This window comes from Drosophila biarmipes, chromosome 3L (genome assembly GCF_025231255.1).
Source record: "Drosophila biarmipes strain raj3 chromosome 3L, RU_DBia_V1.1, whole genome shotgun sequence".
In the NCBI taxonomy this organism is placed as follows: domain Eukaryota; kingdom Metazoa; phylum Arthropoda; class Insecta; order Diptera; family Drosophilidae; genus Drosophila; species Drosophila biarmipes.
This window is the reverse complement of record NC_066613.1, coordinates 15,840,404-15,865,902: the sequence shown is the minus strand read 5'-3', so window position 1 is coordinate 15,865,902 and position 25,499 is coordinate 15,840,404. Positions and strand designations below refer to the sequence as shown.

At 42.8% G+C, this 25,499-nt stretch overlaps 9 protein-coding genes and 1 pseudogene across 12 annotated transcripts; 2 read left to right on the top strand and 8 right to left on the bottom strand.

Annotated features, from left to right (window-relative positions):
- The first annotated feature begins 311 nt into the window (after positions 1-311).
- Positions 312-3,053, top strand: LOC108035459 (protein prune homolog 2). The gene is made up of 4 exons (XM_017111100.3): positions 312-524; positions 591-1,811; positions 1,872-1,982; positions 2,048-3,053. Exons 1-4 carry the CDS (start codon positions 520-522, stop codon positions 2,166-2,168), a joined length of 1,458 nt encoding a protein of 485 aa, XP_016966589.1. The 5' UTR covers positions 312-519; the 3' UTR covers positions 2,169-3,053.
- LOC108035460 (uncharacterized) lies at positions 3,032-8,924 on the bottom strand. The gene is made up of 18 exons (XM_017111101.2): positions 8,735-8,924; positions 8,491-8,685; positions 7,781-8,417; positions 7,470-7,722; positions 7,310-7,418; positions 6,254-6,640; positions 5,931-6,205; positions 5,720-5,874; positions 5,452-5,614; positions 5,307-5,396; positions 5,178-5,237; positions 4,864-5,021; positions 4,618-4,703; positions 4,112-4,564; positions 3,777-4,048; positions 3,567-3,721; positions 3,258-3,510; positions 3,032-3,184 (listed from the first exon to the last, which is right to left on the bottom strand). The coding sequence occupies exons 1-18, from the start codon at positions 8,922-8,924 to the stop codon at positions 3,092-3,094; spliced, it is 3,984 nt and encodes a 1,327-aa protein (XP_016966590.2). The 3' UTR covers positions 3,032-3,091.
- LOC108034387 (gustatory receptor for sugar taste 64e) lies at positions 5,068-7,287 on the bottom strand. Of its 3 annotated transcripts, XM_017109268.3 has the most exons (9): positions 7,009-7,287; positions 6,883-6,950; positions 6,755-6,829; positions 6,254-6,640; positions 5,931-6,205; positions 5,720-5,874; positions 5,452-5,614; positions 5,307-5,396; positions 5,068-5,237 (listed from the first exon to the last, which is right to left on the bottom strand). In XM_017109268.3, exons 1-9 carry the CDS (start codon positions 7,092-7,094, stop codon positions 5,154-5,156), a joined length of 1,383 nt encoding a protein of 460 aa, XP_016964757.1. In that variant the 5' UTR covers positions 7,095-7,287; the 3' UTR covers positions 5,068-5,153. The 3 variants fall into 3 exon arrangements, with proteins under 3 accessions (XP_016964757.1, XP_043950715.1, XP_043950717.1); XM_044094780.1 differs by lacking the exon at positions 7,009-7,287 and having other exon boundaries at positions 6,755-6,825; positions 6,883-6,998; XM_044094782.1 differs by lacking the exon at positions 7,009-7,287 and having other exon boundaries at positions 6,883-6,957.
- Positions 8,925-8,977: 53 nt separating the features above from the next.
- Positions 8,978-10,622, bottom strand: LOC108034720 (gustatory receptor for sugar taste 64c). Its single transcript, XM_017109661.3, has 5 exons — positions 10,509-10,622; positions 10,250-10,444; positions 9,468-10,104; positions 9,157-9,409; positions 8,978-9,095 (listed from the first exon to the last, which is right to left on the bottom strand). Exons 1-5 carry the CDS (start codon positions 10,564-10,566, stop codon positions 8,979-8,981), a joined length of 1,260 nt encoding a protein of 419 aa, XP_016965150.1. The 5' UTR covers positions 10,567-10,622; the 3' UTR covers position 8,978.
- Positions 10,623-10,753: 131 nt separating this feature from the next.
- Positions 10,754-12,496, bottom strand: LOC108034728 (gustatory receptor for sugar taste 64b). Its single transcript, XM_017109667.3, is given in 7 exon segments — positions 10,754-10,849; positions 10,899-10,970; positions 11,021-11,186; positions 11,253-11,530; positions 11,595-11,755; positions 11,830-12,219; positions 12,280-12,496. Coding segments are annotated over 7 exon segments (1,380 nt in total).
- On the bottom strand, positions 12,471-14,386 carry LOC108034732 (gustatory receptor for sugar taste 64a). Its single transcript, XM_017109672.3, has 7 exons — positions 14,054-14,386; positions 13,799-13,990; positions 13,554-13,748; positions 13,324-13,490; positions 12,990-13,267; positions 12,664-12,916; positions 12,471-12,598 (listed from the first exon to the last, which is right to left on the bottom strand). The coding sequence occupies exons 1-7, from the start codon at positions 14,247-14,249 to the stop codon at positions 12,509-12,511; spliced, it is 1,371 nt and encodes a 456-aa protein (XP_016965161.1). The 5' UTR covers positions 14,250-14,386; the 3' UTR covers positions 12,471-12,508.
- A 1,083-nt stretch (positions 14,387-15,469) lies between these two features.
- Positions 15,470-18,660, top strand: LOC108035462 (FGGY carbohydrate kinase domain-containing protein). 2 transcript variants are annotated; one of them, XM_017111108.3, is made up of 6 exons: positions 15,470-15,614; positions 16,414-16,638; positions 16,953-17,969; positions 18,030-18,104; positions 18,165-18,383; positions 18,445-18,660. In XM_017111108.3, exons 2-6 carry the CDS (start codon positions 16,453-16,455, stop codon positions 18,592-18,594), a joined length of 1,647 nt encoding a protein of 548 aa, XP_016966597.1. In that variant the 5' UTR covers positions 15,470-15,614; positions 16,414-16,452; the 3' UTR covers positions 18,595-18,660. The 2 variants fall into 2 exon arrangements, with proteins under 2 accessions (XP_016966597.1, XP_050742079.1); XM_050886122.1 differs by lacking the exon at positions 15,470-15,614 and adding an exon at positions 15,727-15,783.
- LOC108035463 (mitochondrial E3 ubiquitin protein ligase 1) lies at positions 18,597-20,246 on the bottom strand. The gene is made up of 4 exons (XM_017111109.3): positions 20,071-20,246; positions 19,434-20,017; positions 19,172-19,379; positions 18,597-18,832 (listed from the first exon to the last, which is right to left on the bottom strand). The coding sequence occupies exons 1-4, from the start codon at positions 20,173-20,175 to the stop codon at positions 18,713-18,715; spliced, it is 1,017 nt and encodes a 338-aa protein (XP_016966598.1). The 5' UTR covers positions 20,176-20,246; the 3' UTR covers positions 18,597-18,712.
- A 214-nt stretch (positions 20,247-20,460) lies between these two features.
- On the bottom strand, positions 20,461-21,615 carry LOC108034386 (mitochondrial E3 ubiquitin protein ligase 1-like; annotated as a pseudogene).
- A 259-nt stretch (positions 21,616-21,874) lies between these two features.
- LOC108034654 (fork head domain-containing protein FD2) lies at positions 21,875-24,480 on the bottom strand. Its single transcript, XM_017109593.2, has 3 exons — positions 23,827-24,480; positions 22,429-22,684; positions 21,875-22,360 (listed from the first exon to the last, which is right to left on the bottom strand). Exons 1-3 carry the CDS (start codon positions 24,195-24,197, stop codon positions 21,875-21,877), a joined length of 1,113 nt encoding a protein of 370 aa, XP_016965082.1. The 5' UTR covers positions 24,198-24,480.
- Positions 24,481-25,499: the final 1,019 nt, after the last annotated feature.

The following is a 25,499-nucleotide window of genomic DNA, read 5'->3' as shown; positions in this document are numbered from 1 at the left end:
CGGTTAATTGTTTTATTTTTAAAAGTTCTTAATTTGTAAAAACTTTTCACATAAAGAAATAAATTTGTATTGGACATGTATATTTGTTTTGGAACATACAACCAATAAAATTTAAACTGAGAATTGCTTAAAGGTCACATTTTTGTGTTGTAGTCTTAGATTGTACTTTTTTACAACAACTTACTTTTAAGAAATGTAACTATTTAAATGACGAAAAACTTTAATTGAAATGTATTTGTTTTTAAATCCATACCAATCTGTTAATGCCGTTTTGCAGGCCTGTCAGATCCCCTGCAAAACCCACGCTTTCCAACACTTCCTCCCACACACTCGCGACCATCTGGCAACCCCACGCTCTCGAGAGTGTAAAATTTGTTTACAGGCATTTAAATATACGCGAATTTGGGACACAACGCCCGACTTATCCACCCAGCACTGATGCCCGGAGCCACTAGATGAGTGCCTGGAAGCGCGGGCCCCCGAACTTTCTCACTAGACACAGAAATAACACGGGAAACTATGAGGTAAATGGGCCTGCGTCTACACAAAAACAAAACAGTTGACTAAGTATATGACTAATCGATTTGCAGTTCGCACTACGCGGAATCCGAATCTTCGCAGTCAGAGAGCAAAATGGACATCTCGGAGACGCCGACGGACTCCACGGGCGTCTCGCCACTGGCGGATGATCTTGTGCCCACTGCGCCGCAGAAGAATATCCTTGAATTGGAGCAGGAAAAGAAGGACCAGGACCATGATCACAACAAAGAGGAGCTGGAGTTCAAGACGAGCTCCGCCTTGGACAACAGAATACTGCGGCCGGAGCTTTTGCCCATCGAGACGATGCCACAACGACAGACCATCGAGCGCACCTTGGCCAATAGCCATCCGCTGATGTCGCCAACCAACACGGACTCCGATTCGGAGCCCTTCCAGCTGAAGAAGCACGAAAAACAGCCGCCGCGGAGCAACTTTCCGGACGTAGTGCCCACCGCGGAGGCGGTGCAGGTGAAGAACAACCTGAATCAGGCGCGGAGCAAGCCACAGGACGCCAAGGTCAGTCTGCTGAGGGCCAACAGTCCGGATATCTTGAGCAGCGAGTCTGATGCAGATGTGTCCCAGTACTTGGCCGCCGTGGAGTCCAACTTTCAGTCTGTATCTTTGATGCCAAATGGCAATGGCAAAAAATCCAAGCGATCGACTACACTCCCTGGCGGCGAAGACATATCCAGCCTGGACTCCATCTCAAATCACAGCTTCGACGACGATGAGGACATTGAACACAACCTGGCCTCCTTGAGTCCTTCGAGCTCCCTGATCGATGGCTTAGACGGGGAGGATGACGACGATGATTGCGAGGGTCCGGAGCTGCTGCCCGACCACGACGACGATTTGGAACTGGACCTGGAGTTCGGATTGGCCACCACGCCCACGCCAAATGCCCCGGCCACGGCTGCATCCAGTCTGCCACAATACACGGCTGCTGAGGAAAGACGCGACTCGCGAAATTGGCAGAAGATCACATTACCAGACGGACGCACCCGAGAGATCGACATGCGGGTCATTGAGCCTTACAAGCGTGTGCTGTCCCATGGCGGATATCTCAAATCTGGCGGACAGAACGCCATAGTCATCTTCTGTGCCTGCCACCTGCCGGATAGGTCAAGGGCCGACTACAGCTATGTGATGGACAACCTGTTCCTCTACGTAGTCAAGACCCTGGAGCAGCTGGTCACAGATGACTATGTACTGATCTACTTGCATGGCGGTTCCAACAGGCGAAATGTGCCGCCTTTTCCATGGCTCAAAAGGTGAGTTTTTCGGACTAACTTTCTAGTTTTTTATTGATTTCTTTTGATATCTTTCCTTAGATGCTACCAGCTGCTGGATCGTCGGTTGCGCAAGAGCTTGAAGCATATGTATTTGGTGCATCCCACATTTTGGATTAAGTCTCTGGTGTGGATGGCGCGGCCTTTTGTGAGGTAGGCAACAGTAAAATTTGTTAAACGAAGACGAAATTTAATAAGCAACCCTTTATTTTTGTTAGCACAAAGTTCTGGCGTAAGCTGGTCTACGTAAAGTCGCTGGAGGAGCTCGGCATGCACGTGGTCGTGGAGAAGGCGGCCATTCCGGAGAAGGTCAAGCAATACGATGCCAAGCGGCACTGAGGACCTGCGATGCCCCAGACTTGTTTTACTCAAAACGCTAATGCAAACGCAAAAGCATTCATGCCACACTCGCTACTCGAGCCTCTGCATTCCCCATCTTCAATACGGACTAAGGCTAATCTTCCAACCGATTGTTTGCGCTCTCTCGCTATGCTTTAATTTAAGATCTCAATCTTTGTGATACTTTATGTTTGCCTTCTCTCAGTCGAGTTGAATCCTCCCCCAGCATCCTGCATTTTTCCGTGTGAAGCGTGAAGGCGTTCAGCAAAACATCGAACAAGTTTTTGTAGTTCTTTATTGGCAGTCGTAGAAATCGTATTAGTAGACACAGACTCACATGTGCTAGGATCCTATATATACACACCCACATACATAATGATACCATGTAGTTATCGTGTAGCTTTCGCTTCATATATTTTGTAATGGAACAGACATATGCAACCAGAAACCACCTAACTTCCGAACATGTTACCTTTCTTTGTAGTGGCAAAAAGAGAAAACACGAAGTTGGAACACTAAACTGAACTTAATCATAAGTAATTGAAAATCTTTAGCTGAATTTTGCATCCAGTATCGCATATATTGTATATTCCAAGCGTTCCAAGCACGACACTTTCGCTGACACTGAGAGACCCCATGCCAGTCGACAGTACTATACATAGGTGCCCCATTTATCTCATCCACCATCAGAGTTAGCCGATGATTAGCCTGTAAGTGAACTAGCGACCATTCTTTGTGGACTCTACACGCGGACACACGTAGAATCTCTGTAGCGGATAATGTGACGTACAATTAGGCAATGATTGATATTAAGAGCGACATTTTGTTGGTTTCCTTTTACCGCTTTAAACAAACAATAATAATAAAGTGCAAGATGATTTTTTATTTATTATGCAATAAACCTCGTACTATAAATCGTCGTTCTATGAGTAGTAGCTCTGATCGCAGTCCCACAGGTCGTTGTCCTCGTGGAATTGGATGAGTACGAGCTCGTAGGTGACAATGGTGCCAGCAACCTGAGGAGCAAATGATCCAAGAATAGACGTGAGAATAATTTTTGCATATTATAATAATTAATTATTAACTCACACTCAATACCAGCTTCCTTGTGAGGTGGAAAAACTTCATTCCGCTGAGGGCCACCTCGTCGCTGATTACCTCCTCTGTGAATCTTTTCACCTCCGGACACCAGGACTCCTTGGGCACACAACGCAGGAACCTAAGTGTAAGCCTGGATTCGTCATGAACGCTGGCCGAGTACAGTGAAACCGCCAATGTGCGACCAATGAGGAAGGTGAGGGAGAAGTAGAAGTACACCGCATGGGCCACCGAAGGCATGGTGCTAGGGAGGCATATAAAAATTAGCCATCTGGAGGTCCCTTAAGTTTATAAACCCACTTTAAGCTTCTCAGCAACTGAACGCAAATGAAGTACAAATTATTGGAGAAGGACACCATGGTAATTAGGGATATGGCATCGTCCATTTTGTCGCACAGTATGCATATGTTCCTGTACTGTATGCGACGTTTTGACCAGTAAGTGGGAGCCATGTTCTGTAAGTAATCATTGTCTTCTGTATTAAATCAGTTTTGTAATGTTTTGTCATACCATTCCTTTAAAATTTCGCAAATCATCGTTCAGCTGGCGAAACTTGGCCGCCAAACCAATGCTGACAATCATCACGAACATGTCCATGTAGTTCCATATGAAGGTGGAGTAGACATTCTGGAACTTGCCCCACAAGGCCAATGGAGTGGAGTAGCTGGTCACAAAAAAGATCTCATCATTGGTGCGCAGAAAGTAATTCTGGATGGGATCGGCGGTGCGGTTGCAAAATGAAGCATAGTTAATGGCCGACACCATGCTCAAAATGTGCTCCGCTTGGGGAAGAATGGATATTGTCATAATAATAGAACTTATTTCTCTTAAAATACTAAACTTACCGAAGGACAGCATCATTCCCACTAGCATGACCATCGATATGGTGTGGCCCAGCCTCCACTTGCCCAACTGCGTCTTATACTGCGGCAGTTCCTTCTCCACTCCGTGCCAGAACATCATCAACTGGGGCCACTGACGGGCCAGATTTAGAGCCACTATCAAGACCAGCAGAACAGATCCACGGAATATAATGGGCTTAATACTGTTGAAACTAATCGGATTGTTTAAAACCTTAAACAATGATAGTCCAAAGTTGGCCAAGCTCGAGGCGATGAAGAGCAGGCAGAAACAGGTGCGAATGTTGCGCCAGGAGAAGCTCAGATTCGACGGATGCTTTCCCGTCACTCCCTTGACGGGCATCATGGCGAAGAATTCGGCCACGAGGAGCACTCGGCCAACTGCCTGGTGGAAGCTTCCATCGCTGAGGAAGGCCTCCTTATCGCTACGGGATAGCTCTGTTAAAATAATTTTTATTGTTTGAATACTTATTTTTATACTTTTAACTTACTTGGCTGCTTATTCCGCACTTCGTACTCAATCTCAATGTGATTTTTGTAGGTTTCACAACTTTCCTGAAAGGCCTTCTTACGGGCACTTAAAAAAGGAATACACTTTGACCTTAGTTAAATAATAGTTTAATTAAATAATAAATTTAAAACATATAAAACTGGGATAAGTTTACAAGGGTTTCTTAAATAAAAATACCAAATCCATCCATTTTTTGTTTTTAAGAGGTGTTTCTCCACCCACCCACCTTTCGTGAACCAAGTCCAACTTTCTAACCAGTGGTGACCTGGTCACCTTCTTCTTCAGCCGGCGCAACTTGCTCTCCAGCTTCGGAAGGAACTTCATCCTGCGACCTTCTAACTCAACGCGCCGAGGCGAACTGCTCGGTAGGATTGGCCCAGTCAACTAAATTGTCACACTGCGAGTGCCCAATGACTATTAAAAACACCTGTTGTTTTGCACTTATCTATAATTAAGGAACAGCAACAATAAAAGTGTATATTTTGCAGGCTTAACACTCTGTCCCTCCCACAGAGTTCAGCTTTCCAAACAGCCGGCCACCTTTTCCTCGCCGTTGAACTGCAGCAAAATAAGCTCGTAGGTCACAATGGTGCCGGCCACCTAGAGATATAGATAGTATACTTTTATTGTGGGATATTTTTGCCACATTTTTTTCGCTGGCACACAAACCGAAATGACAACGCCGCGTGTGAGGCGAAAGAACTTCATGCCTGTCAGAGCCACATTGTCCATCTGAACCTCCTCCGAAAAACGCTTTAGCTGGAAGTTAAGAGTGATTCTACAGTTTTGATTTATAGGAGGTATGTTTCCGTACCTCATCGCACCAAAACTCCCGGGGGACCAAGCGAAAGATGACCAGGGGCCGCTTGGACTCATCATTGATACTGGCGCTGTAGAGGGACAGGATGAGGGTGCGACCAAGTAGATAGGTGAGTGAGAACCAGAAGTACAGGGTGTGCAAAATAGAAGGCTTGGCCCTAAAAATGTTTTAAAGAACTTATTAAAAACCTTTGAAAATAATTTTTAAAAATTAATGTGTTATGCTATTTATGGTATATGATATATGGAGATGATAAACTTACTGCATGCTCTTGAGGATTTTGCCACATATAAAGTACAGATTGTTGCTGAAGCAGAGCAGGGTAATGATGGATATGGCATCGTCCACCTCCTCGCACAGTTTGCAAAGGTTCCGGAAGTTAATCCTACACTGCATCCAATGGTCCACAGTGGTGGGCTAGGAATCGTATAAAATATATAGTACAGTCTTGTTTATATCATCGAATCCCCTACCAGTCGAGCCTCCCTCATCATGAAATCATTTAGCTGTCGAAAACGTGCAGCCAAAGCCACACTAACGGCCATCACAAAGATATCGTTAAAGTTCCAGGCGAAAGTACTCAAGACATTGACCACCTTGCCCAAGATCCCCAGAAAATGAGTGTAGTCCACAAAGTAGAACACCGAGGAGTAGTTCAAGTACAGGAAACTGTCGATGGGATGACCCGGGAACCGGGGACAGGAGCTTACGTAGTAGCCCATGGACAGCATGCTCATTATGTGTTCCACTGAAAAGTATATAAATTAATAGTTCATTTGAGGAAGTATTGTCTTACCCAGCGAGCAAGTGGTGGCCACTATGGTGATTATCTTGATGTGCTGGGCCAGGGATCTGCGTTCCTTGGGCATTTTGAGAGGTGGTAACTTGGCCTCCACCAACTGCCATTCCCGAGCTATCGCAGGCCACTTCCTGGCCAGTTGCAAAAACGACAAAGAGATGAGGAATATGGATAGGTAAAAGACCAGAGTCTCCACCGAATCGAAGTCGAAGGACACATTCGTCACGTAAGCCACCAGATATCCGGAAGTTACACCAAAGCACAGGATGGTCACCAAGGCGTAATAAGTGCGAATGCTGAACCAGGTGAAGGTCAGGTCTTCTGCGAACTTGGAGCTCACTTCCCGAACTGGCATGAGAGCAAAGACCTGGGCAATGATGAGAACTGAAAAAATACATAATAATTAAGAAAAAATAACTAAAAACTTTTAAGGATTAAAAATAAGCCTGGTTTCTACGTAACATTTATAAGAATTCAGTATTTTTCCTTCAAAACTACCTGGTTTAATGGCTTCCTGAAAAGACCCACTATACTTGTAGTCCTCCTTTCTGATCCGTAGAAGCCAAGCTCTTACTATGAATTAAAAAATTTTATAAACATTAAAAAAAAATTCAAAGAAAACTTACTCAATGAAAACTGAATTTGCCTTGAAGGCTTAGAGACGACCCTGTATTTGATGATTCCCAAGGTGATACTATGAAGTTCCAACAAACCACATTATATTTTAAATATTCACAATATGTTCCACATACTCTCTGTCCACTCTGGATCTTCGCCAGAATTTGATGCGAGCTATGCACCGGCGCCGCTTGGCAGGATCCCCAGTGGTCCTGGCCATGTTCCGAGCTCGACTGAGCGTTAATCCTCCCCAGACAAATGCTAAGCCCGCAAATTGCTACTGGTTACCCCTAATCGATGGCCTCCGTGCCAATTGTGCTCTGCTTATCTGTGCATAATCTTGTGCAAATACGAAACGTTGACAGCCCCGTAGGGCTTATAAGGTATATAGTCGTATAAAGGAAAATGAAAATGGTAAACAGAGCTAAGAGAAGAAAATGCTCATGGAGGAGCCGGCTCCACGGCTGCAAATACTTTTCTGCACCACGGCACCTTCCAATTGGTGGAACAGCACCAGTTCGTATCCCATTAAAGCAGCAGCCATCTTAAAATAAGAGGAAAATTAAAGATTTTTTCATCATTTTGTAATACCCACTGCAAAGATGAGCCTTCGGGTGAGAAAAAAGTATCGCTTTCCACTGAGGGCAAAGGTTTCGTTGCGCAACATCTCACTTAAACGCTCCAGATCGGCGCACCAAGTACTTGAGGGTACTTCATAAAGGGTGCTCGATATATCCTTGACCTCCTGGGGAATCGAAGCAGCCGCAAACATCATGTTCATCAAGCGGGCGATCACATAAAGCAAACAGAACCAGAAGTAGAGCTCGTCCATGAAGGCGCCTTTAACTCTATTTTAATAAGAGTAGATTTCATTTTATTATAATAGGTAATAACTTAAAAACTCACTGAAAACTGTGGTAGACTTGGACACAAATGAAGTACATGTTGTGGGCGCAGCAGACCAATATCAAGCCAGACAACTCTTTTTCGTAGAGCTTTAGCAGATCATCCAGGTCCAACAAGTCCGAACGTACTTCCTGCCAGAACTCTTTGGTAATGGTCTTCCGCAGATTCTGACGAATACGCCAGTGAAGTTGCTGGAACCGAATCTTCAATCCCCGACACATAAGAATCAGGAAGATATCTCCAAAGTTCCAGACGAATGTCATGGAAAGGGTGCTCCACTCGATGAAGAACACCATCCAAACTCGGTAATCAAACACTGAGAATACCTCCTGACGCTCCCGCAGGAAATAGTTCTCTACGAATCCCTCCTTCAGATTGCAATCCCGAATCTGCTCGTAGTTGCTCCAAACGGCACTGCCCACATAGGTGAGGTGTTCACACAGGGCGGTCACCAGAAGCATAAGTGCCCAACGTTGAAGAATTCTACTAAAGTTGACTCCCTCATGGCTGCCATAGCAGGGTTTCAGGAAGATCCGCTCACATAGCGCTGTCTGTCGGATGATTTGGGGCCATCGACGGGCGATATTTATAAAGGCGCAAAAACAAAAAATGCATATCACACTAAAACTCAGAGAACCTGTAGATAAAAACACTTTGAATATTCTTAAAAATTTCATACTTTAACCTTACTTTCCTTTACAATATCTTACCTATAGTATAGACCTTAAGACCATTGTTAAGCACCAACTTGGCTGAGAGCACAAAATCACCGATTACAAATGTGAATACCACCACGAAAAGTAGAATAAAAGGCGAAAACCAGCGAAAGCGAACATTTTCCGGATTTTTAGTAGGTCCTATTCCGGAAAGAGGAAGTACTCCAAAGATCCGAGCTACGACAAGAACTGAAAGATCCAAGCCTTAAGGATTGGACCAACCAAGAACCACACTCACCGTTTCCGATGGCATGATGCAGGGTATTCTCCCGCACTGACCGCTCCATTTGAAGTCCATGGACACACAAATGGCTCTTAGCCCTGAATGCATTTAATGTTGTGATAATTGAGACACTTGTGACAGAACGTTCCAGACACGCATTGTATTGAGAGATAACATCTGACAGGTGCGATTGATTGGGTGCCATTATGGGGACAAAGGAGGTGCAAAAAGTGGAGAGTATAACACTAGAGTACTGGAACTAGGAAAATATGCTCTTGGAGGAGCCCACGCCGCCTTCGCAGAAGCTCTTTTGCACTTCAGATCCAGCCATTTGGTTGATCAGCACCAGTTCATAGACCATCAAGGTAGCAGCCATCTATAAAAAGAGAGACTAAAGATCTTCGAAATGTAGAAAAATGGTGTTATTTCCAACTCACTGCAAATATTAATCGCCTGGTCAGTAGAAAGTAGCCCTTGCCGCTGAGGGCGAAGTGGTCAGAAAGGAAAATCTCGTTCAGGCGCCTTAGCTCCACGCACCAAAACTCCGTGGGTATTTCGTATAGGGTATACGATATCTCCCTGGCTTCTTGGGGAATAGAGGATGCAGCGAACATCATGTTAAGCACTCGAATAATGACATAGGAAAGGCTGAACCAGAAATATAGCTCATCCGCATAGTTGCCTTTTGATCTAAATTAGAAAAGATAACAGATGTATTATGCATTTCAACAAAAACCTAGTGACTTACTGAAAACTGTGATAAATCTGCACACATATAAAGTACATGTTGTGCGCACAGGAGAGAACTATCAAGCCCGATAACTCCTTGTCGTAGATCCCCAGAAGGTCACTGAGATCCAGGAGATCGCAGCGAATCTTCTGCCAAAACTCACTGGGCATTTGCTGTTTTGCATGTTGCCGGATGCGCCAGTGCATCTGTTGGAATCGCATCTGCATTCCGCGGCAGATGAGGATCAGAAAGATGTCCACAAAGTTCCACACGAAGGTCATCGACAGCGTGGTCCACTCGATGAAGGGTATCCACCAGGCGGTGAAGTGCATGACCAGGAAGAGTTGCTGCCTCTCCCTCTGGAAATAGTTTTGCCAAAAGTCCGCATTCAACTTGCACTCCACGATGGCCAGGTGATTGTTGTACAGGGCGCTTCCCACGTAGGTGGAGTGCTCGCAGAGAGCGGCCACCAGGAGGCAGACGCCCCACAGGCGAAGGCGACTGGAGTAGCCACGTCCATACTTACAATCGTAGGCGGGCTCCAGGAAGATCTGCTCACACTCCGCCGTCCGACGGATGATATAGGGCCAGCGGCGGGATAACAGCAGGAAAACCCCGAAACAGAAAATGCAGATCACGCTGAAGCTGAGGGATCCTGGAAGGGGAAGATTTGTTTATCAAAATACTATCATCACCATTTTACCAAATATATATTTTTCATATATTTTATAAGTTGTAGAACCTTTGATTTTTGAATTCTTCAAAGATATTTAAAATTGAATTCTTAAACTAAAACGCACCTATGGTATAGATTTTCAGACCATGATCGAAGACTACTTTTGAAGACAGGGCACAGTCCACAATGGAGAAACTAAAGAGAACCACAGCAGCTAGTAGCGACAAAGAAATCCAGCGAAAGTGAACCTTCTCTGGTCGAGAACTGGGCCAGACCCCCGAGACCGGTAGAACCCCAAAGAACTGGGCTATAACCAGAACTGAAAAGTAACCAGATTATTGAAAACAGATCTAAATAAAGTCCCTACTCCCCAACCCATTTACCAGGACCAATGCCGTGTTGAAGCGTATTTCTGGTGCCCCTTTGGCCCGACTGCTTCATGGCTTGGCTGTTGTTTTGCAAATGGAAAGAGGTCCTTCAGCTCCTGAGGACTCGTCATAAACAAGGGGGCGTAAGCCCATCTATTAACAGATTACGATCTTGCGAATTGGCGGTTTTTGTGCAGGTGCGTGGGCGTGACACTAAATGTGCTTTTGAATAGGACTTTAGGAGTGCTAAATTCTGGGATCTAGTATTCCCTGCAGTACTGGGTCTTTTGCCTGATGGAACCTTGGTTGATGACATCCGATATCATGAGCTCATAGGTGATGATTGTGGTGCCCATCTGGGAAGCAATAAATATGGGTAAAAAGTGTATCTTTGAATACTTTAACCTACAGCCAGGACGAGTGAGCGCCGGAGAGAGCTGTCATATCATTTCCCAATTGCTCGCTAAAACGCTGAACCTATGAAAATACTAGTTATACTAATAAATATATCTTAAAGTTGTTTCTACCTCTATGGACCAAGCTCTGGAGGGCACATCCCGCAAAGCTGTGACAATCTTTTTTTCGTAATCGTTTATTGAAGAGGCCACAAAAATTGTCATTAAGGTGCGGACAACGGCGAAGCCAAGGGAGTACCAAAAGGCCAACATTACAAGAAAGTCCACTCCTATATTTCTATCAAAAATAAGTAATAGTTTATACTAATGTAGCCAGAATGTGGAATAATATAATTCAACTCACTTGAAGCTGTTGAACAACTGAAAGCAAATAAAGGACATGTTATTGCCAAAGGCCAGGAGAACCAGTGGGGCTATCGCGGCATCCAGAAGATGCACAAGCCTCTTTAAGGCCAGATAATGTTCCCGCACCTCTGTCCAAAAAATCGCAGGCATTACTTTCCTATGAACAGCAGCAATCCTTCGATAGAGCTGATGAAATCTGGCGGCCAATCCAATGCCAATGCACATGATGAAGCAGTCGGTGAAGGAGCGCGGATAGGCAATAGTCTGGTTAACCCACTAGGAAATATTATCAGTGTACTTAAGAACTAATATTCATATTCATATTTTGTATCAAGACTACCTCTAAAATAGGCAGCATCCAAAAGTGGTAGGGCAGGATCATGTAGAGGTGAGGACGTTCCCACTTGTAGATGCTCTCGAAGTAGGTGACATTGATCTTGCACTGGGTGCGCTCCATGTTGCTGAGATGGAACGAGTTGAGGAGCAGCAGACAGTGTTCCACTAAAAAGCAATGTTAAATATAAACATCAAAATAAACGTACCCTACCCAAACAAAATGGGTATCTTAAACTCACCCAAAGCCGATGACATTACAATGGCAAACACAATGTAGATGCGCCTTTTCATCTTGTACTCCCCGTAAAACCTATAAGGAACCCTTAGGAAGAGCTGCTCCACTCCATGCCAGGTGCGCATAATCCTTGGCCACTGGATGGCCAGTCTCCAGAAGAAAAGGTGCTCCAAGAGACAGACAATATACAAAGAAAGCGTGCTGGAGGTGTGAAAGTTGATGGCCACCTTGATGACATAGTTTATGACGGCCCCAAATTCGCAGAGATTTAGGATTAAAACGAGAGTGGAGTAAAAAATGCGAGGAGAGAACCAACTGAACCGGATGTTCGCGACATCCAAAGCGCGAACATTGCTGACCGGAAGCAGGCCATATATTTGTGAAATATAAAGAACTGTTATAAAATAATATTAAAGTTTTAATTGTGATATATTATAATGTGATAATCACACACCTTTCGAGACCGCCCGGTGGAATGTCTCGCCCTGCGGCATGGCCAAGCTAGCACTAACCACCGACCTGCCAATCTGGCGTGAGAAAAGCTGCCCACATAACTCAGGGGGCGTGGCTGTTTTAAACGATTTACCCACTAAGTATTTACAACTAATTGCACCGCCTGTCACCTTCAGCTGACATGACAAATGGCCCGGGAGTGGGTTGACGGGTGTCATGGTTGTGGTTCATCAGGCGCACAAGGGCTGCAGTCCTTTGCGTCGATTGGGCTCATCGAATTGCAGCAGGACCAGTTCGTAGGTGACAATCGTGCCGGCCATCTGGAGGTGGGGAAATTTCAGAGGTGTCAACACAAACTAGCATTTACTGCAACGGGGCTACCCACTCCAAAGAGCAGTCGACGGGTGAGGAAGTAGAACTTCTTGCCGGACAGGGCCACTGTCTGGGTGGTCATCTGGAATATCAGGCGCTCCACCTCCACGCACCAGCTGCGACTGGAAACCCTCCTCAGAACGCCCAGTCCTCGCCTGGACTCCTCGTTGATGTCCGCCGCCGTGAGGAACACAAAGGCGGTACGTCCAATGAGGTAGAGTAGGGAGTACCAGAAGTATATGTAGTTGATGGGCCAGCGCAGTTTGCTAAGAGATAGCAAATATAATAACGTTATAAGCAAATATGTTTAATAAAGAGCTTTCTTTTTCTAAGACCCACTTGAAAACATTGAGCAGCTGGTAGCACACAAAGTACAGGTTGTTGACACACGAAAGCAGTATAAGACTGGACATGGCGCTGTCCACAAACTCCAGCAGCTCACACATCTTCACGTAATGCTCCCTGATCTGGATGAATACCGCCTCGCAGACCTCCTCATGCTCCAGTTTGCGAATACGAGCTGTTATTTGCTCGAACCGATAGGACAAACCCTTGCTAATCATCATGATGAAGAGGTCCATGTAGTTCCACACGAAAGTGCAGGCACCATTGATCAACTAAAAAGGTATATACTTAAAAACCTTTTAAATGTTATATAGTAATATAAACTTACTAGAACTAGCGCAGAGATGATGGGGCTGTAGGGCAGTAGCTGGAACACATAGTCGTAGTTCCTTTGCATGTAATCATCGAAACTGGCCACAGTAGTTATATTGACGCACATCTGAATACGACGCTTATAGGATAGAATGGCTGATACCTGGTACAAAGCATGTTCACCTAAAGTTCAGAAGGTATAAAATAATATGAAATAAAATCATTAAAATATAGTTTATAACTCACCCAAGGACAGGCCAATAATAGCCAAGGCAGCCAATTGCACCCGACGCGAAAGATTTCTCCTGGGTACTTCATAAGGAGGCTTCGTCAAGACCATTTCCGTTCTCGTCCAGTATCGTATAAGAGCAGGCCATTTCTTAGCCAGGCGAATAAAGACCACGTAGGCCGTCAACACACAGCCAAAGAAAACAAGGCCTACTGGAAAATAAAATAGATAAAATAATACATTTAAGCCCGTCTCATCTTACCAAAATTCTTAGCCGTAATGCCAATCTTTAGCAGGTGACTCAGCATGCTCAGAAACAATATGGATGTGGCAGTCATAAAGGTCAGGGTAACTATCATGGGAAGTGATTTATAGGCAAATCGAACGCGTCTGGGATTGGCTTCCCGGATGCCCACCAAGGGCATTATAGCCACACACTGGGCCAGAAGCATGACTAGATCGAAAGGTTCAAATAAGTACTTTTTCTAAAAATTTTTCTAGTCTTATTATAGCTTACATGGAAACACAGCCCGATGAAAAGTATCCGAATTGTTATAGTTAGGTAGCTTTTCGCTGGCCAAGACATTAAATTCCAAGTTGGATTCTTCCACAAACTTGGGAGGAGGCGTTTCCGGCTTGGCCAAACTCTCCACTGCCTTAACGCCACTATCCCTACTGGGAGTTTTGCGAAAATTCATGGTGGGACTTTTCATGACGCCGGTCTTTTCTGCACTGGCACGAAATGCGAAATTTAAATGGGTCCAAAGCCTGTCATGGGCGGAGTAGACCACCGATAGACCCACAATGGCTTTCACGGCACCGAGGTGACCAGCTGAAGGGCCACTAATTGCGGGGCTTAGACTAAGCTGGTCCGAGGATGTAAACAACAATTAGGAGACATGTCAGGTCGAAAACGGATTAGTTGCATGTTGAGTTCCTCGGATAGCATCCTATCCTTGGGGATCTGAGATCCACACAAGCAACTTATCTTTGTGTGCTGGGGATAACACCTTCAACATTATATATTCAGTTAGTTTACGGTGATAATAATAGTTCAAAAGTTGTCCCCTTTTGGGCTGATTATTAATGACTGGTTTTCTCATCTATTATAGAAGTACCCCGGAGATTACAGGGGGCTATCCCAATTCGCAGGCTCAAAAGAAGACATTTTGGGCTGCTCCTAAGAGACTAATATGAATATATTATTTACTTGAAACTAGTCGTAATTTGATCTACTCCTATATACTAAGTTGAAAACTAATTATAATTTATAATTAAGAGATTATTTACTTAAGAAAACATTTAGGTTAAAGGCTTTAATTAGATCTGTTCCTGGATTATATTAAATAAAGATGTTAATTAAAAATAAAATAAAAATTATAGAAGTACAACTTTTTACTAGCATAAGTTAAGGCTCCAATATATTTTATTAAATTGTATTTAACGTGATTGCAGTATTACTTAAACCCACTCCAGTAAATTCGCCGCTTATCTCTGATGGTAATCGAATATTGATTGATATTGCCAGGGTGGGGCCAGTCTAGATAGTACCCCTCCTATCTATAAATCTTGTTTATCAATACATTTTTAAAATGTCATTCCTCCGAGTAACGTTATCAGAGGCTATATTTTTGTAAGCGTCCTTCTGGAACTAGCCTTGACTTACATTCATATAGAGATAACATAACTCAGTTTAGAATAAGAGTAATGATTTTTTTTCCAGAATTTTTTTTTTAAAGTTATTAAAGTCACTTATTTATAAGTTTTTTATTCATAATATTTTCTATATATATAAATAATTTAATAATGTATTAAAAATGCATTATTTATTAACATTTAAGTGATGGTTGCTGTTAAAATTGAATATGGCACACAAATCGAAATAGATTGGATCCACTCTGAGGGCTTTGAAGCAGTGGCTGAGAGCAGCTCGTTGTGACAGGTTCGACGGCAGGCGGCGGAGTAAAATAAAAGCAAACTCATTTGCGTTTTTATTTTCGTGTTGATAAACAACCTGCGCATATGCAAGCAAAGCAATATATTCGTAGCCCAGGTTATTGTGTATTGAAAACAATCAGGTGTGCCATTCCTACAACTTTGATTTTTTTCTAGACCAGTTGTGCTTTTTGTTTATAACTTTCGGCATTAAATACTTTGACTTTTAAAATTTTAATGTTATTCAGCTTGATAAGATGCAGCAGATGTTGTGTGAAAAAGAATATATATACAAAATTACCAATTGGTATGGTAAGATAAAAGAATTACGGAAAATATTATAAAAACGTTAAGTACATGTGACATTAAAACTAAGGGATGCTATGAAAACTGAAATAAATATTTACATATTGACCAAATAACCGGTACTTGAGTTAATTTACACTAATTGGGCAACTAATTAAGGCTATTAAATACTGTGCTTAGAATTGGTTTTCTTTATTATTGTGCAAAATTATCGACAATTATATACCTACATTCTAAAATTCAACCATATAGAACAGCACAGAAAAAGCTTATCAGTGTTGAATTTATGGTGCATTTCAGAACCGCTCAAAACCTTATCGAAATTAGAGAACATAAATATTCCCATGTACTGTGTGGGTACTCAGAACATGTATCGTCAATTTGATCCAGTTTCAAAATTTAGAAGTCCCATAAAAATAGCAAACCCATGCTCACAGACGCTTAAGTCTTGATGAATGAACTCTCGGCGATTCAGAGAGATCTTTACAAACCGGTACTTGGGTTAATTTACACTACTTCTGGGTCTGCTGGGCGGTCGCGTATCAGGTTGCTTATCAGTCCGCGTCCGACGCTCGACGACTTCGCCTCGCGTTCAGGTTTTTGCATTGAGTCAATAACATTTATTTGACCGCCAAGGTGATTAGGGGCGTCTGTGACGGAGGCGGCGACTTGGAAATGGCATCCGGACCGTATTTTGTGGGCGTGGACGTGGGCACGGGCAGTGCGAGGGCGGCCCTGGTGGCCTCCGATGGGCGTGTCCTGGAGCAGGCGGTGCAGACGATCAAGACATGGAACCCAGAGCCGGGCTACTACAACCAGTCGTCCGATAATATTTGGCAATCCATCTGCCAGGTGGTGAAGGTAAGTCTTTTGTGAATGGAACGCCCATTTAAGATCATACTAGGGAGTTGTAAGGATTAAAATAAATAAATTACAAACTTAAACATAGAATGCAAATATTAATTTCAAAAACATTTTTCTAAATATGAAAACACACTCTTTTTGAATATACCAAAAGTCTGTTCCTATAAGAAGTAAAAGAAGGCAAATATCAGGAGCTTTATAAGAACTACAATTTGGATCTATAAACATCTTATTTGTGCTCTGCCTGATAACCCCTGTCGTTCGGCGACGTTTCTCGACGAGATTAGATTAACCCAATGCTGATTTTACAGAAAGTCATCGCCGGCGTCGATAAGTCAGAAGTCAAGGGCATTGGCTTCGATGCCACCTGCTCCCTGGTGGTTCTGGGCGCCCAAGGATCGCCCCTGACTGTGAGCAAATCCGGTGAGGCGGAGCAGAACATAATCCTCTGGATGGACCATCGTGCCGAGCAGGAAACCCAGGAGATAAATGCTTTTAAAAACCCTCTGCTGAAGTACGTGGGCGGTCAGGTGTCGCTGGAGATGGAGGTGCCTAAGCTGCTCTGGCTGAAGAGGAACCTCTCGAAGACCTTCGGCAGTATCTGGAGGGTTTTCGATCTGCCCGACTTCCTGACCTGGCGAGCCACTGGTGTGGACACTCGTTCACTGTGCTCCGTGGTGTGTAAGTGGAACTACGACGCTGCGAACAACAGCTGGAACAAGGAGTTCCTACAGCAGGCCGACTTGGAGGAGTTGACCCAGAACAACTTCGAGAAGCTGGGCAGCGATGTCCAGCCTCCGGGCAGAAAGGTGGGCAAAGGACTCACCGCCAAGGCTGCCGGAGAACTGGGTTTGTCCGCCGGAATCGTGGTCAGCACCTCCCTAATCGATGCCCATGCTGGCGCCCTGGGAATGTTTGGCTGCCGCTCCAAGGAGTCGAAGGGTTCCGACGATGTCCAGGGTAAGATGGCACTGATTGCCGGTACCTCCACCTGCCATATGAGCATCACCCGGAAGGCCTGCTTCGCCCAGGGCGTTTGGGGTCCATACCAGGATGCCATTATACCCGGATATTTCCTGAACGAGGGTGGTCAGAGCATTGCGGGACATCTCCTCGACCATGTCCTTAAATCCCACGAATCCTATGCTGAACTGAAAGAGAAACTGGGTGAGGATAGGTTCATCTATCAGCATCTCAATAAGTTGCTGCCGGAACTGGCAGCTGCTCGAGGACTTAGCCAGGTGGGGTGTCTTACCCAGGATATCCATGTCTGGCCCGATTTTCATGGCAATCGTTCGCCCATCGCCGATCCCACGCTGCGAGGAGTGGTAAGTCATATCTTATTAACCTTTTGATTGTAAGTTAACCAAGAAATACACTTTTTAAAGATCACTGGCCTGGACATGACTCGAGGAACCGAATCTCTGGCCATCAAATACTTGGCGTTCGTTCAAGCCTTGGCTGTAAGTTGTACTCTAATATTTTATGTAAATAATATTCATTTCATGACTTTTATTTTGTAGTATGGCACCCGACACATTATCGAGAACCTGTATCAGTACGATAGAGCACCCTTTCAAACGCTCCTCTTCTGCGGAGGACTGGCCAAAAATCCTTTGTATGTGCAGTGTCATGCGGATATTTGCAACCTGCCCGGCTTGATCCCGGACGAACAGGAAATGGTTTTGGTGGGAGCCGCTGCCCTGGGAGCCGCTGCCTCGGGTCACTTTGACAGCTTGGAGGTGAGTATAAGAATTATTTCTATGATCTGTCTGGTTTATAAACTACTTTTTGTGCTCTCAGAGCGCCTCGAAAGCTATGGGTGGCACTGGCCAGCTTGTAAAGCCAAACCCGGAAACCGTAGAGTTCCACAACCGCAAATACAAAGTGTTCCTACAGCTACTGGAGAACCAACGTCAGTACCGCCGAATTATGCAGGGAGAATCCAAATAATGTTCGATGTCAAGACTTTAAATAATTTTAAAATAAATGCCGTACACAAGCATTGTAACAAAATAATGAGTTTGGCGCGCACAGGTACAAGGTGATCGTGTTGGCATTCGGCTGATATCTAGGCGATGAAGGCGGCTGCCTTGGAGGCGATATTACCGCGGCACACGGGGCAGGAGATGGAGATTTTCTGGGAGCAGTCTTCGCAGAGGCAGACGTGACCGCACGGCAGTAGGATAATCTAAAAGAAATAAAATGGTAATTAGATAGGGAAAACATGTCGAATTTCTAACTATGGAAAGTTTTTTGAAATAATCGAGTGCAGTAAAATGTGCATTTTACAAAAGCCTTATCTTGCAATAAATTTATACGATACTTTTTGATAAGCTTATAAAATAGGGTTAAAGAATAGTTAATAGCTTATCTTAACTTGAGAGCTCAGATATTAATACTGAATAACTATAGAATGGTACTGCCACACTTTAAGGGATTTGATAAGATTTGAAAGAGGTTACAATTTTTTTATATAAGCGAAATAATATTTTTGGCTAATCCGACCGACTCTTTTTACTAAAATTACCTCTTTGGGATTCGTGGAGCAGACGACGCAGAGCTGATCCTGGGACAGAGTGTGAGGACGACTCCTCGCTCGTCGCTCCCGGCGCTCCGTGTCTAGTCGATCGCGTATTTTCGCCTCCTCCCGTTCCTGTTTCCTCCTGCGGTAGATCTTCTTGGCAATAAAGGCTACCAGGATGACAGAGATGGTGCTACACACCACCAGCTTGAGTCTGGAAAGGATTGTTGTGAAAAAAAAGTATATACATAAAGTAAGTACTACCCACATTGTTGCTGCCTTGGCATCTTCGAACCGCTTGATGAGCGTGGACTTGGTGGCGGTGGTCAGGAAAAGCGGTCCCTCCTTGGAGGGCTGCATGCGCAGCGTGTTGCCATCCAATTCCAGTTCACCAATGGCGGTCAGGAAGCTGCCCTCCCTCAGGACCTCCTCGGTGGTTTGCAATCCCCTCTGGCGGACACCAGAGAAGAAGCCAAACACATGGTCGAAGAAGGAGAGACTGGAGGGCTCATAGTTGTCGTAGACCATGTCCACGTCCAGAACAGCTGCACTCAAGGCGTCCACAATCTCCACGCCGTGCTGTTGGTTGCGTAACTCGAAGGGCATCTCGTTGGCGGACTCGTGGAGCAGTTTATGGTGCTCCGTCCAGAAGCCAGCGAATCCCCGGGTGATCCTGTGCTCGTGCAGCTTCACAATCTGCAGGACTCCGCTGACACTGGGCACCAGGCTGCTCCTCAGGGGAACCCCAATGGGGGTAACAGTTCCCCGGATCACCGCATATGGTATCTTCTTGTCGCGCTGCCGCTCCACCACCGATTTCAGCTCCCCATCGATGTTGTATTGCGGCGCCGCCTGAAAGGTATCCCATTAAGTAGTATCCACTCTTATACATCAAGCATACGCACCTTTAGCACCTGGGCAGTGCGCTTGTAGTGCACATACTCGCGCGCACACAGGCCTAGTATTAGTAAATCAACGCCCAGCGCAATCGACTCGTGTAAAAATTCCATATTTTGTTATGTTATTTATTATAAACATATGTTTTCTTAGTGTTGCTGTGTTTTCGTTTGCGCAGTGGAGCAATGATAACGCGTTCAAAATACTGGTTCTCGGTATTTTCTCCCGTTATTTGGGGAACTAGTTCATATTGTACGGTATAATAGTGGTTTCCTGGAATGCGGTAAGACTTTAATTTGAAATTTGGCGCCACAGGTGAAATAAATGAACGGTGAAGAGTTCTATAAAAAAAATTTCTTTAAATTTTATTTGAATAAAATCTTTAATTTCGATAAAGTCTAGGTGATAAATGCGGTTGCCCTTTTGATAATTTTTGCACGACAGACAGGACAGGTATTTTAGATATTCTGGGCGCAGTCTTCGCAAAAACATAAATGACCACGGGGAAGTAGGATGATCGGTAAGAAAAAATCTATTATCTAGACATAGTCAAATCTAAGACAGTTTTGTCAAATCTTTACTTCTAACACTCCACGCAGAGCTGATCCTGGGATTAATTACCAGGATTATTTGTCCTTCGCTCTGTTCTCAAACGATTGCTTATTAAGACATCCTCTGTCTTTAGTTTCCTCCTCTTGTTAATCTTCCTTAAAACAAAAGCAATCAGTATAACAGAAATTGTACTGCACTCAAACAATTTCAAACTAAAGAGCCGTTTCATTAATATATTATATATTTAAGGTAATTCCCGATATACCCACACAATGGTTCTATTGGCATCGTCCAATCTCTTGATGACCGTGGATTTGGTGGCGGTGGTTAGGATAAGACGTCCTTGTTGCGAAGGCTGCATGCGTAGGATTTTAACATCTAGCTGCAATTCTGCAAGGGCGGTGAGAAAGCTGCTCTTCTTTAATATATCTTCGGGGGCTTGCAATCCCGAAGAGAATCCATATATATTATCAAAAACCGAAAGGGAGGAGGATTGAAAGTTATCATAGACCGCATCCACATCCAAAAAAACTGCCCTGAAAGCATCTACAATCTCCACACTATGCTGTTGGTTACGAACTCAAAAGGCATTTCATTGGTGGACTCATGGAGTAACTTGTGGTGCCCTTTCCATAGGCCAGTGATTCCACGGACTATCCTGTGCTATGAAGTTTTACAATCTGGAGGACTCCACCTACACTGAGCTCCAAACTCTGGAAGGGATCTGCAGTGGGGGTTACTGTTTCCCGAATAATAATATGAGGGATCTTCTTGCCAGGCTGCTGTTCCAGTAGTGTTCTCAAGTTTTCATCGATTTTATACTGCGGCGCCGACAGTAATGGATCTTATATACCATAGTATTCATATATTTAACTATATATATCAAGTATACGCACCCTAAACTCTTGCGAAACTCGTTTGCAATGCACATATTCGCGACCACAAAACCCCAGGAGAATTAAGTCAATACCAACCGCAATACAGTCGTTAAAAAATTCCATATTTCACTTTTACAGAGTCCGAATAATTTTGACGATCGTATTAAAGAATACTTGGCTTAAAATTAACAATTAATATTAAATTTGTTTAATTTTAGCAAATTTATTTCTCTACCAAATTCGTTTAAAATACCTTAAGTTTAAGTTCCAATAAGACGAAACAATTTCGAAATGGGTAAACTTTAATGTCAATCACGTTTGGTTTTTACAAAGTAATTTTTTAGGTAATATCTTAAAGTCTAAGAATTAAAAACTCCATATTCTAAGGCTTTCCAATGATATTGTCGATGGTAAAGAGGGTAGTCTTGGATCGGTTGTTTGCCACTGGAGAAGTGTTGGCTGCAGTACTACTGGGAGGTGCACCCACCATGTCCTTGAGTTCTCGGAAAGAATCACCAGAGGAAGTGGTTTCTCGACGATTGAGCGGAGGAGTGAAGGCGCTCGGGGAATGTAAATCCTCGTGTAGATCCATGGGATTATGAACTGTTTTGCTGGAACTGCAGGAGGCGTCCACATCATCTGAGGATTCTCTGATCTCGGAGAGGGAAGAACTCGGCATTGTTCGAATGCCCCTGGCCTCATTGTTGAACAGACTGTTGAAGCCCAGGGATACGGACAAGTACTGCCTGTGGAGATCCGTAATCCTGTCCGAATAATTGGGTCTTTCGTTGCAGAAGATATCGAAATCATTCAGCGGTTCGCTGGGTGAACGAATCTCCGTTGCACTGTGGCTGCCATCGTTGGAATCCTGAAGGATAGCGGAAATATCATTATTATATTTGAATTTTTGAAGTATTTTAGCTATAATAATTTTACTTTTCCTGATTCCCTTTCGTAGCGATTTGAGTTGGCGCAATGCCTTTGCCTACGCGTCCTCCTTCGCCTGTAGTTTCCCTGATCGAACATGTCCGATGCGGAGGAGTCCAGCATCCAGTAGCTTCCCTTGCCAGCACTATCATTATCCTCGATGGTGTTTTTATCCCGCGGCACCTTCACGAAGCAGTCATTCAGGGACAAATTGTGTCGGATGGAGTTCTGCCAGCCCTGCTTGTTCTCCCTGTAGTAGGGAAATCTAAAAAAGAAAATAAATAGTAATTTAGTTTTTATAAATATCCTTTACTTTTCAGATAAAATATATATTTTAAGCTGGTAAAACTAGGCAAATCTATTGAAATGTTACCCAAATATTTATAAATAATATATTTATTTACCACACAGTTTATTATAACTAAAAGATCTTGCAAAGCATAAAGACAATAGAATGTGTTTATGAAAAATGGGCGAAATATTTTAAACAAATGTATGCATATTTAAACATGTATATTTTTTATCAATGGGACTGTAAATATTTTTTGAATACATTATAAACATTTTTACTCCTGTGCATAGAACAAAAAAAAAGATTCTGAATCCAACAAAAGTTTTTGCTTTATAAACAAATCATTTTACAAATCGAAACGTTTTTGTATTGATACACATCTTTTTAGTCGATATCTATATTTTCCATTAGTCTGTTTATACGAACCGATTTAAACAGGCAATAAAAATAATATTTGTTTATGTTGATAAAGAAATCGAAAATATTTAGTTTACAAACAAATGAAGTCATGGCTCTCGTACATGTATTTTCAGTTGCTAGCGCTTTGTTAAAATCTTTGACGCCATTTTTTAAAAAATTGAGTTTATATAGGAAAAGAAACACGCAAGTACATATATACATTTTTTTAAGATATTGGCAATAAATAAAAGTCAAGAAATGGAACGCTTTTTAAAGGAATAAATATATGATACAGTAATCCTCAAGATATTTATATATTTTTCACACATAAAAAAATACATTTATTATTTCAACGACTTAATCTCAGTTTTGGCAAATGTTTCCACAACTGTTTTGAAATGCGTCTCGGGATAAAAACCCACTTCAGGTTCTTGGAATGTTGCGATTGTTTATTTTGGCATTTGATTTAGTCAAGACTGTCATCTAAATTTCTCTTCATTTTCGTCATGGAAGAACATTTAATTTTCTTGGGATTAAAGAAACAAAAACTTAAGGGAAATATATATATAGAAGCATTTGGACATAGGGAAATCGTAAAATAAACAATTTAAGTATTTTAAAAAAGGAAATAAAATTAAATAAAAAGAGAAAAGAAACGTACTATGCTATATTGGAGATTATATAAAAAATGTCTTTAAAAAATATATTCAACTTACTTATCCATGATAAACTTGTAGATTCCGCTGAGAGTTAATCGCTGGTTGGGGGCACTGCTTATGGCCATGGCAATAAGCGCAATGTAGGAAAACGGGGGCTTTTCCGGTCGATGGGAGTTGTGGAGGAAGGATATGGGCAAACCCCAGATGTTGTTGTGCAGGGCCAGGAAGTTATCGATTCCCTGGTAGTAGAAGGCGGGAGAGAACGATCCGCACATCAGGCCCTCCATTCCCACACCTCCGACGGCACTTGGCGCCAACGGGTTCGGGGATACTTGGGCCCTGAGATACTCGGGATTGGACAGCAGGGAGTTAACCAGATCCTCGTTTTCCGGCAGCACCGATCCATTGGCGTAGCAAGATGGTAACATTTTATAGCTGTATTGCTTGGTTTTCCAAATCGATTGCAATTTTAAGTTGTATTTTTCTTGGTTTTCCTCTTGAGAAACTTTAGAAAACCTATTTCGAACTTCACTTCACTTAATTTTGGATAGATTTGATAGGATCCTTGTCCTGTTTGCCGGAGAGATTTAATATCCAAGGTGGGTGTTACGTGCGCGACTGTTTGACTGCTCGTTGCGTCAGCCAAGAGGTCCGATCGACTAATGAATGGACTCGCATACGCAGATCACTTGTAATGCTTCATCCCGTACTCGCGTGCATGTGTTTTTGGGGAGAGCAGCGTATTGGTCTATAAATATAGAGATGTACCAACACCCTCACCAAAAGATCCACACATGTTTTTCATCTCAGAGAGAGAAAAATAAGTTATCCCCGGGAAATCTCCATATTATAAGAATTGCCTTGAGTCAACCCTCAGTTAAAAAAAAAAATAGTTTAAAAAAATAATTTTTTCTTTAAAAATAAAAGCTTCTATAAGACATTATTTTTTGTTTTAATGTTTTGTGTGAATACTAGCTGCTTCAGATTTAAATATTTAATTAATGACATCATCGCTAATTAATATCCTTGTTATTATAGTATTTTTCCGGATATTCTGCCATAAAACTGATCCCCAGAATCGGTTCTTTTTGAGGGGGCGTTGCTTAAAAACATATTCTCCACTCTTTCCATGTTTATTTGTGTCCATGTGTTCAGAACGATATGCGGTTCTCATTTGCCCGTATTTTCCCCGATGGGCGGAGTCAAGATCTTTTCGGCTTGTGTGAGTGGATGTGCGAGAGTTCCCAATGTGTTTTGGATAATATGTAAATTTGATTTTTCAACAAATGAAAATCGAGCAGAGTTTACACATGAATTACAGGCATTTCAAAGGATTTGTTATAACTTGTTTAATACATTAGAAGCTGTAGTTTAATAAATTTGAATAGCTTAACGGAACCTCATTATAAGTGGGTTTGAGATTACCCATTTAATAAAATATATAAAATATATTATTTAATTAAATAATATTTCTTTAATTGTAAATATATTTTTCTAACAACCTTCCATTAAAAGAATTATTAATAATCATATTATTTAGATTTAAATAAAAATTTACTTGTAAATTTGTTATTACCAACACTAATGTCAGCTGTCATCTCTTAAAGTTTTCGGAAAATTTTATTGATATTGCTTCCTATTTGTATATATTTACTATTAATTTAAAAAAGCTTTGTACCCTTGCGATACAGAACTTAATCCTTTTGAGCCTATAGAAACAAAGGAACATG

Excerpts from the sequence above, each read along its gene's own strand:
- LOC108035459 (XM_017111100.3), top strand. Across the intron at positions 1,812-1,871 it reads CCTTTTCCATGGCTCAAAAG|ATGCTACCAGCTGCTGGATC; the intron begins GTGAGTTTTTCG and ends ATCTTTCCTTAG. Across the intron at positions 1,983-2,047 it reads ATGGCGCGGCCTTTTGTGAG|CACAAAGTTCTGGCGTAAGC; the intron begins GTAGGCAACAGT and ends TATTTTTGTTAG.
- LOC108034387 (XM_017109268.3), bottom strand. The coding sequence starts at position 7,094 with ATGGCCAGGACCACTGGGGATCCTGCCAAGCGGCGCCGGTGCATAGCT. Across the intron at positions 6,641-6,754 it reads TCAGGAAGCCATTAAACCAG|TTCTCATCATTGCCCAGGTC; the intron begins GTAGTTTTGAAG and ends GTATTTTTTCAG. Across the intron at positions 5,238-5,306 it reads CACGCGGCGTTGTCATTTCG|GTGGCCGGCACCATTGTGAC; the intron begins GTTTGTGTGCCA and ends CTATATCTCTAG.
- LOC108035460 (XM_017111101.2), bottom strand. The coding sequence starts at position 8,924 with ATGGCACCCAATCAATCGCACCTGTCAGATGTTATCTCTCAATACAAT. Across the intron at positions 8,686-8,734 it reads GCATCATGCCATCGGAAACG|TTCTTGTCGTAGCTCGGATC; the intron begins GTGAGTGTGGTT and ends TGGATCTTTCAG. Across the intron at positions 4,565-4,617 it reads AGTGCGGAATAAGCAGCCAA|AGCTATCCCGTAGCGATAAG; the intron begins GTAAGTTAAAAG and ends TTATTTTAACAG.
- LOC108034720 (XM_017109661.3), bottom strand. The coding sequence starts at position 10,566 with ATGAAGCAGTCGGGCCAAAGGGGCACCAGAAATACGCTTCAACACGGC. Across the intron at positions 10,445-10,508 it reads TCAACACGGCATTGGTCCTG|TTCTGGTTATAGCCCAGTTC; the intron begins GTAAATGGGTTG and ends GTTACTTTTCAG. Across the intron at positions 9,410-9,467 it reads CAGATTTATCACAGTTTTCA|ATCAAAAGGCAACTATGCGG; the intron begins GTAAGTCACTAG and ends TTTCTAATTTAG.
- LOC108034732 (XM_017109672.3), bottom strand. The coding sequence starts at position 14,249 with ATGAAAAGTCCCACCATGAATTTTCGCAAAACTCCCAGTAGGGATAGT. Across the intron at positions 13,749-13,798 it reads CATTACGGCTAAGAATTTTG|TAGGCCTTGTTTTCTTTGGC; the intron begins GTAAGATGAGAC and ends TTTATTTTCCAG. Across the intron at positions 12,917-12,989 it reads CAGCTGCTCAATGTTTTCAA|CAAACTGCGCTGGCCCATCA; the intron begins GTGGGTCTTAGA and ends GCTATCTCTTAG.
- LOC108035462 (XM_050886122.1), top strand. Across the intron at positions 17,970-18,029 it reads ATCCCACGCTGCGAGGAGTG|ATCACTGGCCTGGACATGAC; the intron begins GTAAGTCATATC and ends CACTTTTTAAAG. Across the intron at positions 18,105-18,164 it reads CGTTCGTTCAAGCCTTGGCT|TATGGCACCCGACACATTAT; the intron begins GTAAGTTGTACT and ends TTTATTTTGTAG.
- LOC108035463 (XM_017111109.3), bottom strand. The coding sequence starts at position 20,175 with ATGGAATTTTTACACGAGTCGATTGCGCTGGGCGTTGATTTACTAATA. Across the intron at positions 20,018-20,070 it reads GCACTGCCCAGGTGCTAAAG|GCGGCGCCGCAATACAACAT; the intron begins GTGCGTATGCTT and ends GATACCTTTCAG. Across the intron at positions 19,380-19,433 it reads GATGCCAAGGCAGCAACAAT|ACTCAAGCTGGTGGTGTGTA; the intron begins GTGGGTAGTACT and ends AATCCTTTCCAG.
- LOC108034654 (XM_017109593.2), bottom strand. The coding sequence starts at position 24,197 with ATGTTACCATCTTGCTACGCCAATGGATCGGTGCTGCCGGAAAACGAG. Across the intron at positions 22,685-23,826 it reads TACAAGTTTATCATGGATAA|ATTTCCCTACTACAGGGAGA; the intron begins GTAAGTTGAATA and ends TTTCTTTTTTAG. Across the intron at positions 22,361-22,428 it reads ACGAAAGGGAATCAGGAAAA|GATTCCAACGATGGCAGCCA; the intron begins GTAAAATTATTA and ends GCTATCCTTCAG.